At 49.3% G+C, this 13,378-nt stretch overlaps 1 protein-coding gene across 1 annotated transcript in view; it reads right to left on the reverse strand.

The window, feature by feature from the left end:
- Positions 1-1,514: 1,514 nt before the first annotated feature.
- Positions 1,515-13,378, reverse strand: part of WFDC3 (WAP four-disulfide core domain 3) — a gene marked incomplete at its 5' end in the record, with an annotated part of 33,181 nt that continues 21,317 nt past the window's right edge. The window contains 5 exons of the mRNA XM_082743029.1: positions 1,515-1,749; positions 2,328-2,513; positions 3,771-3,902; positions 10,609-10,755; positions 11,435-11,566. Of these exons, the coding sequence (XP_082599155.1) occupies positions 1,733-1,749; positions 2,328-2,513; positions 3,771-3,902; positions 10,609-10,755; positions 11,435-11,566 (614 nt within the window). The 3' untranslated portion in view covers positions 1,515-1,732. The remainder of the gene's footprint in view (positions 1,750-2,327; positions 2,514-3,770; positions 3,903-10,608; positions 10,756-11,434; positions 11,567-13,378) is intronic.

Genomic DNA, 13,378 nt, shown 5'->3' on the forward strand with positions numbered 1-13,378 from the left:
ACACAGGGCTCGATCTCACGACCCTGAGATCACAACCTGAGCAGAATTTAAGAGTCAGACACCCAACCGAATGCGAGACCCAGGTGCCCTGGAAGGTGTTTTTTTTTTTTTTACGTTGTAACTTGCCTTTTTCTGTTTTTTTGAGTTGGGAATTATAAAAAAACATTTTTGCAATATTCAAGGTGAGCACTTGTTATAAAAGTCCTGCCTACTTAGAAATTTCTGTCCAAATTTTGAATGCATACGTCCTTGAACCCAGTACGGCACACGAGGTTCACTCCTTCCCTCCCCCATTCTCTCCTTCCTTGCTAATAGAATCTCAATTTTTTAAATCCAGGTGGGCCCCTCCCTCAGCCTCAAGGATGAAGCACGTTTCATCTAAGAAGTCACATTTTCCACTTCCTGTTTGCAGACATTTGCTTTTCCAGCCAATGAGAGGACGAGGGAAACGTGGGCAGGGGTCAGCTTCCAGGGAAGATGGTCTCTGTCATTAAAAGGAGAGAGCATTTGAGGGGAAGGTCTTTTCACCATTACCCTTTCCACAGACCTTCCTGCTGTGACGTCCAGGGCTGTACAACGGTCCCACACCCGTGAGGGGACCGTCTTGAGGACAAAAGCCAGCACGCTGAGGTTGGCGGGGAAGGAAGGAAGGAGTCTCCTCATTAGCACTGTGGATGCCTCTCTCCACACTCCGATGTGAGGAAATTAGATTGTCTTTATTGACGAAGCCACTGTTTGGTGGGTTTTCTAATACTCAAAGCTCAACAAATCTCTTACAGACAGACTTGGGAATTATATTCATTCTTTCAGTCACTCAACAAACACTGATTGAGGGCCTTTTCCGGGGGGAGGGGGGATCAGGCTTTATTGGAGAAACTAGAATTCTACCACAAAGAATTTCCCCAGATCAGATGTGCCTGCAAGAGAAGGCCAACCTTTATATGTACAGGGATTCATGTTCACCAAGAGAAGACTAATTAAATTAGCTATTTTCATGGTGTCCCATTACAAAATAATGTGGTAACATAAATTTCTCCAGGATATAGAACGTGATCCATTTTGCATGCATTTTTAAAATTTATTTTATCTTTTATATTCTGAGAACCTGAAGGCAACCCTTCCCTATAGCAAAGCTACCTGAAGGGGACAAACTGCCTTGTCTTGGAGCCAAGGGCCGGCCCCCAGAGAAGGAGATCCAAGGTGGGACCATCCAAGAAACTATAGTAAACTAGTTTCCCACCCCAGTTCCATCCCCAGCTCACATTCTCTATTAAAAGATCAGCAGGCCCAAGAAGAGCCCTGATGGCCCCACTCCCGAGGCTTGAGAGAGAGAAATCTATGGCAAATCAGCCGAGACTGACTCCCACCCACCTCCACCCTCACCAGCGGGGCAGCCCCCACTTTCACTGTTCTCGGAAAGGATGGGTTGCCTTAAGTCCCGTAATCCTGCAGCCATGCTCAGACCCCCTAGCTCTCTCTCCTCGTCCTGGCCCTCCAACAGCACAGGCAAGAAGGTCAGTACAGTCTTTATTGGGGAAAAGCAGTACCACACACCATTGCCCAAACCCACGACTCTGTTTCCCGTGCTCAGGGCCACAGCAGGAACAGAAGCAGAGCAGAGAGGGCAATGAGAGCCCCCAGGAGGGTCACAGCTCCAGGACATCACTCTCTCCTGGCAGCCAGGACAAGCGCCCCTGTCATCACCAAAGCAGCTCAGGACAAATCACGACAACTAAGGCACCAGGATCCCTGCAGAAAGAAGCAGCCGCGGGTCACACTTGTGCCCTCCTGTCTCCGGCTTCCCCCCACCCTAGAGAAGTTGGGCATGCATGGCTCCCCAAAGCCTTGGATGGCACCATTTCCCAGACAATCCAGTCCAAACTGGCAGTGAAGATGACTCACTCAGATGTCAACCTTGTATCTCCTAGCACCAAAACAGCTCACTCTCACCCCATCCCGACCCAGGTCCCCAAGTGTGTCACACACATTCCACCTTTATGCCTTTGCTCACCACCAGACCACCTGTCCAGCATGTTCTCTGTGCTTTCTTCCTTTTGCCACATCCTGCCTAGTCTTTAGGGCCCAGATCCAATCCTACTTTGGCAGAAAGACCTTCCCAACGAGCCACACCCACTCAGAGCCTAGAAGCCCATGCGGTCTATATAAAGGTTTCCTATCTGGGGCATTGGATCTTTCTCTCCCACCAGACTCTCCAGGGCAAGAACTTTGTCTTGATCCTCTGAAGGCTCCTACGAAGGAGCTAAGCCAGTGCTCTCCACACACAGCAGTCAAGCACGCTCTTATCAATGAGGTTGGCCGTGACTCACCTCTGGCAGAACCAGGGCTGAGGGTCCCGTTGGGGTTTGTGGCCAGTTCCGCTGGCAGAATGGGCGGGACACAGAAGCGGCCACAGCCTGACTTGCAGCACTTTTCCCCGGCCCGGCAGTTCTCATCCATCATGCAGGTGACAATGCACAAGCCCACCAGAAGGCGTGGACACTCACCACCCCGCCCTGCGGGGTCAACAGAAACAGGTAGAGACCGGAGTGTCAGCGCCACTGACTCTGGATGCAACTGAGACTCAGAGGCTCCAGACGAATCCATCCCTGACTGTAACCAGATCTTAACCAAAGATCTGCCTGGGAAACCTGGGAGTTAGAGCCTCTGAGAATCAGTGGGGCCGTAAAGAGAACCTCTGGACCAGCAGTTTTCAAATGGTCTCCCACAGAGTTCCCCGGAGGTCCCTGGGTTCCATACCTCTGTGGGTGGGGCTGCGTGGAGTGCCACGGAGCTCCCCACCCCCTCCCCCCATGGCTGGGCCTCTCAGTGTCCCTTCCTCCAGGAGGCCTCCGTCTGCCACCCAGACAAGGTTTGGTGCTCCTCTCATCAGAACTCATTACAGCTCTTGATCTGTCTCCCTTCCCTGATGATAAGGACAAGAATCTATCTTCAGAAACTTGACACTACCTGGGAATCTACACGTTGTCTAAAAACAACATCTGAGGGGCGCCTGGGTGGCTCAGTGGTTTAAGCCTCTGCCTTCAGCTCAGGTCATTATCTCAGGGTCCTGGGATCAAGGCCCGCATCGGGCTCTCTGCTCAGCCGGGGGCCTGCTTCCCCCTCTCTCTCTCTGCCTGCCTCTCTGCCTGCCTCTCTGCCTACTTGTGCTCTCTATCAAATAAATAAATAAATAAATAAATCTTTTAAAAAAATAAAAATAAAAAATAAATAAATAAATAAAAACAACATCTGAGCCAATAATTCTGGAGTTCTACAGTGCCTGGTAGGAAAGGAGCATTCAAAAATATGGATTCGTTTAAAAATACATCTGTTGAAACACATCTGTTGAAACAAAGAAATCAGATCAGGAATGCTCTTATCTATTGTGAATCTGTTGCTAAGAATCTGGTCAGAAAACAATGACCTCGGGCAACTCCCTCACCTTACAGATGAAGAAACTGCCTCAGGACAAGTCTGCTTCCCTGAGGTTACAGAGCTGGTCAGCAGCAGAACCAAGACCAGAAGCCACACCACCTGGCTTCCAGTCTTAGGACTTTTCCTTCTAACTCACTGCCTTCCCCGAGTTCTTTCAACACCAGTGCGGGCCCCTGGGCCCCAGGAGAGGTGAGGTGGCTTTGGGCTGGGTCTAGGAGGACAGGAGGGATGAGAACTCTGACTCCTCCCAGGGAGGGAAAGACCAGAAGGCCACAGATGGCCCCTCCCCAACCCACCCTAAAACTCAGAATCCCTTCCCCGAGGGGCCAACATACCTCCCTGAATGTCTCCACGGCAGGAGTGGCCACAGCCGGTACTGCAGCACTTATGCCCCTGGGGACAGGACTCGTCCCTGTCACACAGCTCCTCGCACGGAAGGGGGTCAGCAGGACATTCACCACCAGACTCTGCCACAGAACCAAAGCATGGGACCCAGAGGTGTTTAGACCCAGTGTTCCTGGATATTTTCACTGTGACTCTTGAGTTTTATTATATTATATATATTTCATTGTATGTGTTAATCCATATGATTGCTTAAAATATGTATTTATGTGCATATATATATGTACTTTACAGTCTTTCTATTTCTATTTTTTTTTTTTAATGCTGGTCATCGACTACTAAAGTGATCTCAAGACTCACAATCTGGAAAACACTATGGAGATCTAACCCACCGTGGCAAACAGACTTACAGCCAGCCCCGCATTCACTGTCCCTCCCTCCTTCCTCCTTCCCGTGGCAGACACCTATGGTGGTGGCCCCCAGGGAGCCACACCTCCCATATGGTCTCTGGGCTGGACTGTGTGTCTTGCTTTGACGAACAGGACACCAGCAAGCGTGATGCAAGCAGAGGCTTGATAGGGGTTTGACCCCTTAAAACACCCCTCACCTTGGAAACCAGCCGCTATGCCAAGAAGAAGCTTGAGCTCAACTCCGGAATGGTGAGATGCCCCAAAGAGAGAGAAGCTGGATGCAGAGACGCACCCGCCCGGTTCAGCCACCGTCAAGTTCCCCGCTGGGCTCCCAGCTGCACGCAGCTGTATGAGTGACTTAGCTTTGCCATGTGGGCAGAAGAACGGCCCAGGTGAGCCCCGCCAACCCAAACAGCCAAGGGAAAGAGGCAACTGTTGTTATTTTGAGCCACTAAGTTTGGGAAGTATTTGTTATACAGCTGTGGACAACTGAAGCACTTGCTAATGAAACCACAGTTATGTTTGGAGAGGCAGTGAGCCCAGCCAGCTGCAAAGCTTTGCTTCCCCAAGTTACCTTGTAACTAGGAGTGGCCACAAACTAGGACAGAAGCTGGAAAAACTTGTGCATTCTTGACCTGGCTACTGCACCTTTCCAACTGCGCCCTGACTTCTCTTTCTTCCAGTGCAAAGACAGAGCTAACCCAGGGAGGTAGAGCCATCTTCTTTCAACCACGAGGCAACAAGTATGACAAAACCAAGGAAGGCAAAGGGGAAGGAAAAAAAAAAGGTAACCTCATCCTCGGTATCGTGGAGCCACCATCCAGCCTTGGTCCCCACTTCAGGACTTCTTGTTATGCGAGGAAAAAAGGAACCCCTCTTTTGTTAATTTTCTGTTGCCTACAGCCAAGCACATCCACCATGTGTCCCCTTCACGACCCCTCTGAAGATAGCGACACTCAGAGAAGAGAAGGGGTTTGCCCAGAACGACAGAGTGAGTCAGTGGCAAAGCAGGACAAAACTCAGCCTCTCGGTTTGCAAGCAAGAAGCACTCTTTGTACTACACCATCCTTAAAACACGCAGGCCCCGGGCCAGGTCCCCTGGAGCAGGCACACCCTAGGAACCCACATCCAAACCAAACTGCCTCACCATGACTCATTCATCTCAGTGTTTATTTCAGCTTCTTTAAGTGGAGAAAAGAAGCGACAGGCTATTAAAGGCATTGTGGAAAACCGAAGCAGGACTGGCCCAGTGCCTCTGAGTTGGGACATGTAAGTACAATTGTCTATGGCTTGCCCTGGGAAGTCCGCCATGATGGAAAAAAGCCAGTGCTGGCCTCCCAGGAGGCTATGTGCAGCTGACAGTCAGGGTCTAATAACCCGGCATCACGGGATTTTCCTGAACAGTCCCTATTTCAAAGAATCTCTGCCATTGTCAGAACACATCGAATCTGATTTTTTATCCAGAACACATGGTCATGCTAATTGCCAGATGTGCCTTTCCACACCTCCGCACCTACTTGACAAACACTAAAATCTATTTAACAAAGAACAAAGCCTTTCATCCCACAGTTGAGAAGGCTGGACATAAAAAAAAAAAAAATCTCTGCTGGGAAAAACATAGCAATATAACTTCTTGTGGAGCTACACAGAGAAGCACCCTTCCCAGATGTCATCATTTTGCTGAGCGTGGCCCTGAAGTGACTAATGCCAGGAGCTCTCTGCTCCTCCTCATCCCCAGGACCAGGCATGGAGAAACCTCTACTCTCTTCCAGGCTAGGCTTCCTTGAGGTCCCTGGAGTTTTGTCAAATAGTAGACACTGTGAAGGGACTCTTGGGGAACAGGCTGAAGCCCTGAGGGTCAGAGCACATGCCCTTTGACCAGTACCCACCATGACCACCACTGCATCCCCCATGAACTCCTGCCAAATAATTCCCTACTCTCAGCTCAAACATTGGAGCTGATGGCCTCCAAGCCAGACTATGCCATCCTTACAATTTTTAAGATTCATTTATCTATTTATTTTAAAGAGAGAGGGAGAGAGAGCACACGTGGGAGAGGCAGAGGGGAAAAGAGAGAGAGAGAATCTCAAGAAGACTCTGTGCTGAGCACAGAGCCTGATGCAGGGGTCCATCTCACAACCCTGAGACCGCAACCTGAGCCAAAATCAAGAGTAGCTGCTTAACCAACTAAGCCACTTGGGCACCCCACTTTTAACACTTTATACTCCACTGAAATCTGGATGTCCATCAGTCCTTGTCCTATGCCCAGAAACCTTGTGAAAACATGGCTAGCACCATGATCCCAGACAGGACCCTCTGCCTCTCATTGTCTCAGATTTCCCAAACTAGGTAAGCTCAGTTCCTCATGCCACATGGTTTCCAGGCACCTCATGGTTATCTAACCAGGAATCTAACCAGGATGAGAAAGAGGAATGAGAGTCAGAATGGGAATGGTCATCCCCACTCTTTTTATATGCCCCTATCCCAAGACCCAAGCTATCACACACAAAAAAAGTGGAATAAAAACCTGACACCCAGGAAATATTCAGACATGGGCTTTACTGTTGCCCCAGCTCTAACCTTCCACTATATTTGAGAGGACAGTGATGCTGATAGAAAAGTGAAATCTCAAAACTTCTTAAGCCAAGATGGGCCCTCTGAGCCATCATACCTCCTCTTGCAAACAGCCAGCCAGACAGCCAGACATCCGGAAAAGGAGCAGGACTGGCCTGTGGTCAATGGTGGCAGAACTGGGTCCCAAATTCCCAGCACCAGGACCGATGATGTGTTCCTTCAAGCCACATCATTGTGATTCCCTACAGTCCACGAAGATTACCCAAGAACAAGAGCTGGAACTCACTCACAGGGAGACTGGGTGGCTCCCTGCTCAACAGGGAGTCTGTTTTTCCCTCTCCTTCTGCCCCTCCAGTGCTCCTTCTCTCTCTCTCTCTCTCTCTCTCTCTCTCTAATAAATAAACAAATCTTTACTTTTCATCTCCTAATAAAGAAATCTTTTTTAAAAGATTTTTTTTGAAGATTTTATTTATTTATTTGACAGAGAGGGAGAGATCACAAGTAGAGAGGCAGGCAGAGAGAGAGAGGAGGAAGCAGGCTCCCTGCTGAGCAGAGAGCCCGATGCGAGGCTTGATCCCAGGACTCTGGGATCATGACCTGAGCCGAAGGCAGAGGCTTAACCCACTGAGCCACCCAGGCGCCCCAGAAAGATTTTTTTTAATAAAGTAAAATGAAAACCAGACTGGGCCTCACTTCCCTGCTTTTACTAGCCCCACAGAGGCTTCCCAGTACGTTTAGAACAAAGCTTTAGACAGAAGCCCTGGAGACTAACTGGAAGTCTGGACTCTCCCAAAGTGGAGCCCCTTCCTTCTCTTTCCCTTTCCTCCCACCCCACTGACCTCCTTTCAATCCCTTGAGAGAGTGAGCTCCTCCCTACTCCCAGCCTTGGCCGGGGCAGCTCCCGCTCATCCTCCAGGGTGAAAGGACACCTCCTAGCCTCTGCCTTTGGCTCGGGTCATGATCTCAGGGTGCTGGGATCGAGCCCCACTTCAGGCTCTCTGCTCGGTGGGGAGCCTGCTTCCCTTCCTCTCTCTCTGCCTGCCTCTCTGCCTACTCGTGATCTCTCTCTGTCGAGAATGAATAGAATCTGGGGCGCCTGGGTGGCTCAGTAGGTTAAAGCCTCTGCCTTCAGCTCAGGTCATGATCCCAGGGTTCTGGGATTGAGCCCCGCATCAGGCTCTCTGCTCAGCAGGGAGCCTGCTTCCTCCTCTCTCTCTCTCTGCCTACCTCTCTGCCTGCTTGTAATCTCTGTCTGTCAAATAAAATAAAATAAAATCTTTAAAAAAAAAAAAGAATAAATAGATCTTAAAAAAAAAAAAAAAGAAAGAAAGAAAAGAAAGGACACCTCCTCTCCAGCTCGCTTTGATGTCCCTTTGCAGCCCTCATCACGGTTGGTGCCCAGTATTTTTAACCACGGCGGCCTTGCTCACCACGGGACATGTATGCCAGCCAGGCAGAGGCTCAATAGGTAGTGAGCAAGGGAGAAAGTGGGGGCGTGGACAGACAGGTCAGACTTGGGATGGTGGGGAGGGAATCTGAACAGAGAGGTGCTGGGCATCACAGCACAAGCTGCTGAATGTTATTTGGCAAGCTTTCTAAAGGCTTTTTAAAGACATTTCTTGGAACACCTGGGTGGCTCAGTCATTGAGCATCTACCTTCAGCTCGGGTCGTGATCCCAGGGTCGTGGGATTGAGTCCCACATCAGGTTCCTGGCTCAGCGGGAAGCCTGCTTCTCCCTCTCCTGCTCCCCCTGCTCGTGTTTCCTCTCTTGCTGTCTCTCTGTCATAGAAATACATAGAATCCTTTAAAATAATAAATAAATAAATAAATTCTTCCAAAGTGTATGATACAGACCCCCAGTGTGATGGGTTTAGGAGAGGGAGGCTTTGGGAGGCGACGACGTCGTGAGAGGGGAGCCCCCATGAAGAGGACACTGCCTGCACTGCGCCCATCCACCGTGGGAGCTCCCGGGGAAGACATGGCAGTCTATGAACCAGGAAGCTGGCTTTCCCCAGACACTGAATATGCTGGCATCTTAACCTTGGACTGCTCAGCCTCTAGAATTTAAGATATAAATTTCTTTTATTTATAAACCACCCAGTCCATGGTATCCTGTTCTAGCTGCCCAAAGGACATTATCACTCTTTGAGGTAAGTACACTCATCTCCACTTTACAGAGACAAAGGCCAGGACCAGAGAGGCCACACGGGGCAGGTCCCAGTGTCTGCCCCAAGCCCTCGGGCGACCTGACCATCCCACTGTTTGGCCTGGCCAGGGCTCAGAGCTGCTCACAAAGGGCCTGGCCTGGGTGCCAGCCTGTCCCTCAGCCCCTGTCACTCGGCCATCAGCTTCACACACTGGAAGACTGTGCTGGGCCCTGCAGGCTGGCGGTGAGTGACTGGCCTGACACAAGTTCCCAGGCTCTGGTTCCAAAACTGGGCCAAAAGAGTCCTGGCAAGGAAGACAACCCTCTATTCTCTCTTATGGGCAGGGTGCCCGAATGAGCTGCTGAAGCCCGACAGAGACAGCCCCACAGGCTCCAGGGAAGGGGCTTCTACCTGGTGAGGTTTGGTTGGGAGGAAAGAGGCGGACACATGCTGCGGAGTTCCAGGGTCTCCAAGATGAAGAGGTCCGAGGAGGAGAAAGCGATCCTGGTTCTTGATAAAAGGGGCTGGTTAGCAACCGCACTCCTGAGGAAGCCCAACTTAGCAGGCAACAGGAAGGAAGCCAATGTCCACTGAGGGCTAAACACTTTCCATACTTTGAACCTTTACTACAACGTCCAAGGCTTTTTCTTTCCATTTGACAGAGAAGGGAAAGGTGCCCAGGGAAGCAGAAGACACTTGACCAGGGACTTGCCGGCCGGTAACTGGGGAGCCTCAGGCTTGAACCCAGCTCTCTGAGGACCAAAATATAAGCTTTTCTACTGGAAAAGCTGCCACATGCACTCACAGAGAATGGTTCCAGTTTCTTTAGGAAACATAATGGAAGGTGTGATGTAAGACCCCATTTAATGCAGTGAAGAAAAAATAAAACTTAGGCATTAACTTATCAAGAAGTATTTTAAAACTCTAAAACACCCTGAAATACACCAAACATACCTTGACAATGCAAAGACATAAAGATTCAACATAAAAATGTCCGTTGTCCCTAAGTTAATTTTTTTAAGATTTTATTTATTAATTTGAGAGAGAAACAGTGAGAGAGCAAGAGCAGGGCAAGGGGCAGAGGGAGAGGGAGAAGCAGACTCCCTGCTGAGCAGGGATCCAACATGGGGCTCGATCTCAGGACCCCGAGATCATGACCTGAGCCAAAGGCGAACACTTAACCCACTGAGCCACCCAGGTGCCCCCCTTAAATTAATTTCTATATCTAACATCTCTCTAAAAAAAGCAGCTTCCATATTTTCAGGCAGGGGGGTAGTGCGAAACAATATCATAATAAAATTTATTTGGAAGCACAAACAAGCAAAATTAACCATAAAAAATCTGGAAACGACAGGGACATGAGAAGGAACAAGCCACGGAGAGACACTGTCAATTTCTAATACTTTCTGGAGGCCTCTCAGGAGCCAGGGGAGGAGGCAAGCACAAGAGCAGAAAGTGCCGCAAGCCACAGATCTCCCTGCTGGCAGCCTCCTCTGCCTGCCTGGATCCCATGCCACAGATCATCCTGGCTGGGGTACCTTTTGTCTGTGGTTGGTTTGTTCTTAAGTTTCTCAGAATTTGGCAGGCAATTATTGTGGCTCAAAGTAAGGAAAAACCAGTAATAGTATGGTGTGGGCTTATCTGAGAAAGGAGACAGCAGACCAGCAAGCCCAGGAACGCCCGGGGCAATATTTCTTACCCAGCTTGGGTTTAGTGACTGGGACCACACAGCGCCTGTTGCAGCCAAACGTGCAGCATTTCTCTGTACCTGGACAAGTCTCATCAGTGACGCACCTTTGGAAGCAGGATTGTTTCCGAACAGCCCTGGGACAATCTCCTTTCCTCCCTGTAGGGAAAAAGGGAGACAGCCACACACAAAAAGAGAGAGAGAGAGAGAGAGAGGCTATCTATCTATCTATCTATCTATCTATCTACCGGTGGCTCCCACAGATTTAGCAAAAGGGAAAATCAAAGAAAGGAAGGAAGACCTGAGCTTCTTTAGGACACTCAACCCTGGTGCTAAGGCAAAGACAATAACAATGATGAGAGCTCACATTTACTGAGTTTGCCTTGTGCCAGGAACCTCTCATTTGATCCTCATAACAATCCCAAGAGTACAAACCATTATCCCCATTTTACAGGTGAGGAAATTGTGGCTTAAAAGCTTAACGCTTACAAAGAGTGGCTTATGGCTTATTTGCAGCAAGAAAAGTCTCCCTGGCTTGAGATCTACTCTTGTGATCACTACCTCTAACAGGCTCCCCCTCACAGTTTGGCCCCCCAGCCTTCACGGGAGCCCTGAGTGCAAACAAAAGGCAGAGATCATCCGTGTGTCTTCTTTTCTGATAGGGGACAAAGAGCTGGGGGTTGCATGATTAAAGAAGAAACCCCCAAACCGGGGAGAGATGCTGCAGACAAGCTTCATTTCCAGAGCCCATCTAGGAGGTAGGAGGCTCTCCGGGTCTTTCTACCCCAAAGGCAAGGTCAGAGAGCACACCTGGATTGTGCCCCTCCAGCCAACATACCTTCTGGAAGGCCTCCTCGGCAGACACGACTGCAGCCGGTGCTGCAGCACTTTTGCCCAGCAGGACACGACTCATCCCCCTGGCACAGCTCTCTGCACGGGTGCTTATCAGGAGGGCATTCTCCTGCTTTCACTGCAAAAGATGTCCCACGAGGTTGAGGTGACCCGCTAAGCCTCAAGAAATGGGGAATGGAAGCCGAGCACTTCAAGGCTCTTCAGCCTCTGCCAACATTCCTATCCAAGATAGCTCTCCCACTGCTGTCCCCTCCCCTCACACAACCCCTGACACTTGCCCACCACTACTGAATGTCGGACCACTTTGCAGATAAAGAGAGGGAAAGGTTGGTGTGATCCTGTTCACATTTAAGGAGCTCTAGGGAAAAGCCAGAACCTCTACTAAGCCAGACTGGAAGGCCTACCTCCTTGTCCAGAGAGGGTAGAGAAAGCCAGGAAGACCTATTCCGGCTGTCCTGAGAAGCTATGCATCCAGTCCTGTCCTACAGAGATGACCATCTCCACAAAGAGGACTCTCACTCCAGGAAGAGACAGGGGAGGTCTTCTTCTTGGTCACTGTCTGTTACTGTTGGTCGGGGACCCCAAATAATAGCTCACCATGCTCTCCTGCAGCCACCCAGGATGTCAGGGACCCAAGAGCGAGAAGGGCCTTCAGGAGGAAGAGGCAGCTCAGCATGACGACGGCGCCGAGAGTTGAGAGGAGCGCTCAGTCCAGGCGGGAGGTGTACACCTTTGCCCAGGGCACCCACCAAGGGACAGGCAGGACTAGGAGACTGCCCTAAACCCAGCCCCAAAGTCTTCCCTTTTGCAATATTCCCCCAAGGATGTGTTCTCCTGACAAGAAGAAAAGTGACTGGTTGCTGGTATGTGGGAAAATTCCTGGCACTCCCAAAGGCAGTGATGACAGTGATTAAAGTCTGTAATGGAACATACACAACACCCGTGGACAATGAAGAAGAACCTGATGGGTAGTTGGGGGAAATGAGGGATGGCCACTGGATACAAGATCAGAGGGAGCCCTAAAGGGCTTTGGAAGGGCACAGCTGCAGCCAAAGCGACAGAAGGGAGGACCAGAGATGCAACTTAATAATAACCACAGATAATAAAATGTAGTGTGGCTCCTGTTCATCCTAGCAACCTTGAAAACAGAGAAGGGAGCAGACTACTTAGAAACCATGAAAAAATACCCACAGTAAAGCCATATTTCAGTTTGTTCAGAATGAGTACAAATGCACCAATACCTGCATCTTCATCTGTCTAGCCCATACAGGTCATTTTTTGATTGTGTGAAGGCTGGTTCACAGAACCCAAAGAAGTTGCTATGACTCAAGTAGTCGAGACCATCTATACTCCCTTTCTTCATCTCCTCTTCCTCTATTTCGTTTGAATTATCTGTCCTGCTTATGACTTTGGTCAGACATGATATTTCATGGTATCCACTGGGACTGCTTAGCCCGTAAGATTATAGAGCAGAGGAAATTCAAGGCTTAAAGTAAAAATCTCCTTAATAGAGCCAAAGAGTTTGGTGCTAAAGAGTTGCCTTATTGTTTTAAGGCTGATATTGGTGCATGGATATATTTAACACTTGTTGACTTACCAACAATTCGATGAACATGCATTTTATATATATTGTTTATTTTAGTCCTCACAATAACCTTGCAGAGGTAATAAAACTGGTTCAGAGGGGTTGAGAAAGAATACCCAAGGTCATAAAGCTAGTAAGTGGTGGTTACTGGAATTTAATAATAGTAACGACGATAGCATTGCTCGAGGGTTTACTTGCACCACAATTCTAAGTGCTTTATATGAATTGACTCATTTAATCCTCACTGCAACCCTATGAATTAGGTACTATTATCCCCGCTCTACAGATGGGGGAAACTGAGGCACAGAAAGAAACGTAAGTCACACAGGAGGCGGTAGACCAAAG

Source organism: Mustela nivalis, assembly GCF_964662115.1.
Source record: "Mustela nivalis genome assembly, chromosome: 8".
NCBI lineage: Eukaryota > Metazoa > Chordata > Mammalia > Carnivora > Mustelidae > Mustela > Mustela nivalis.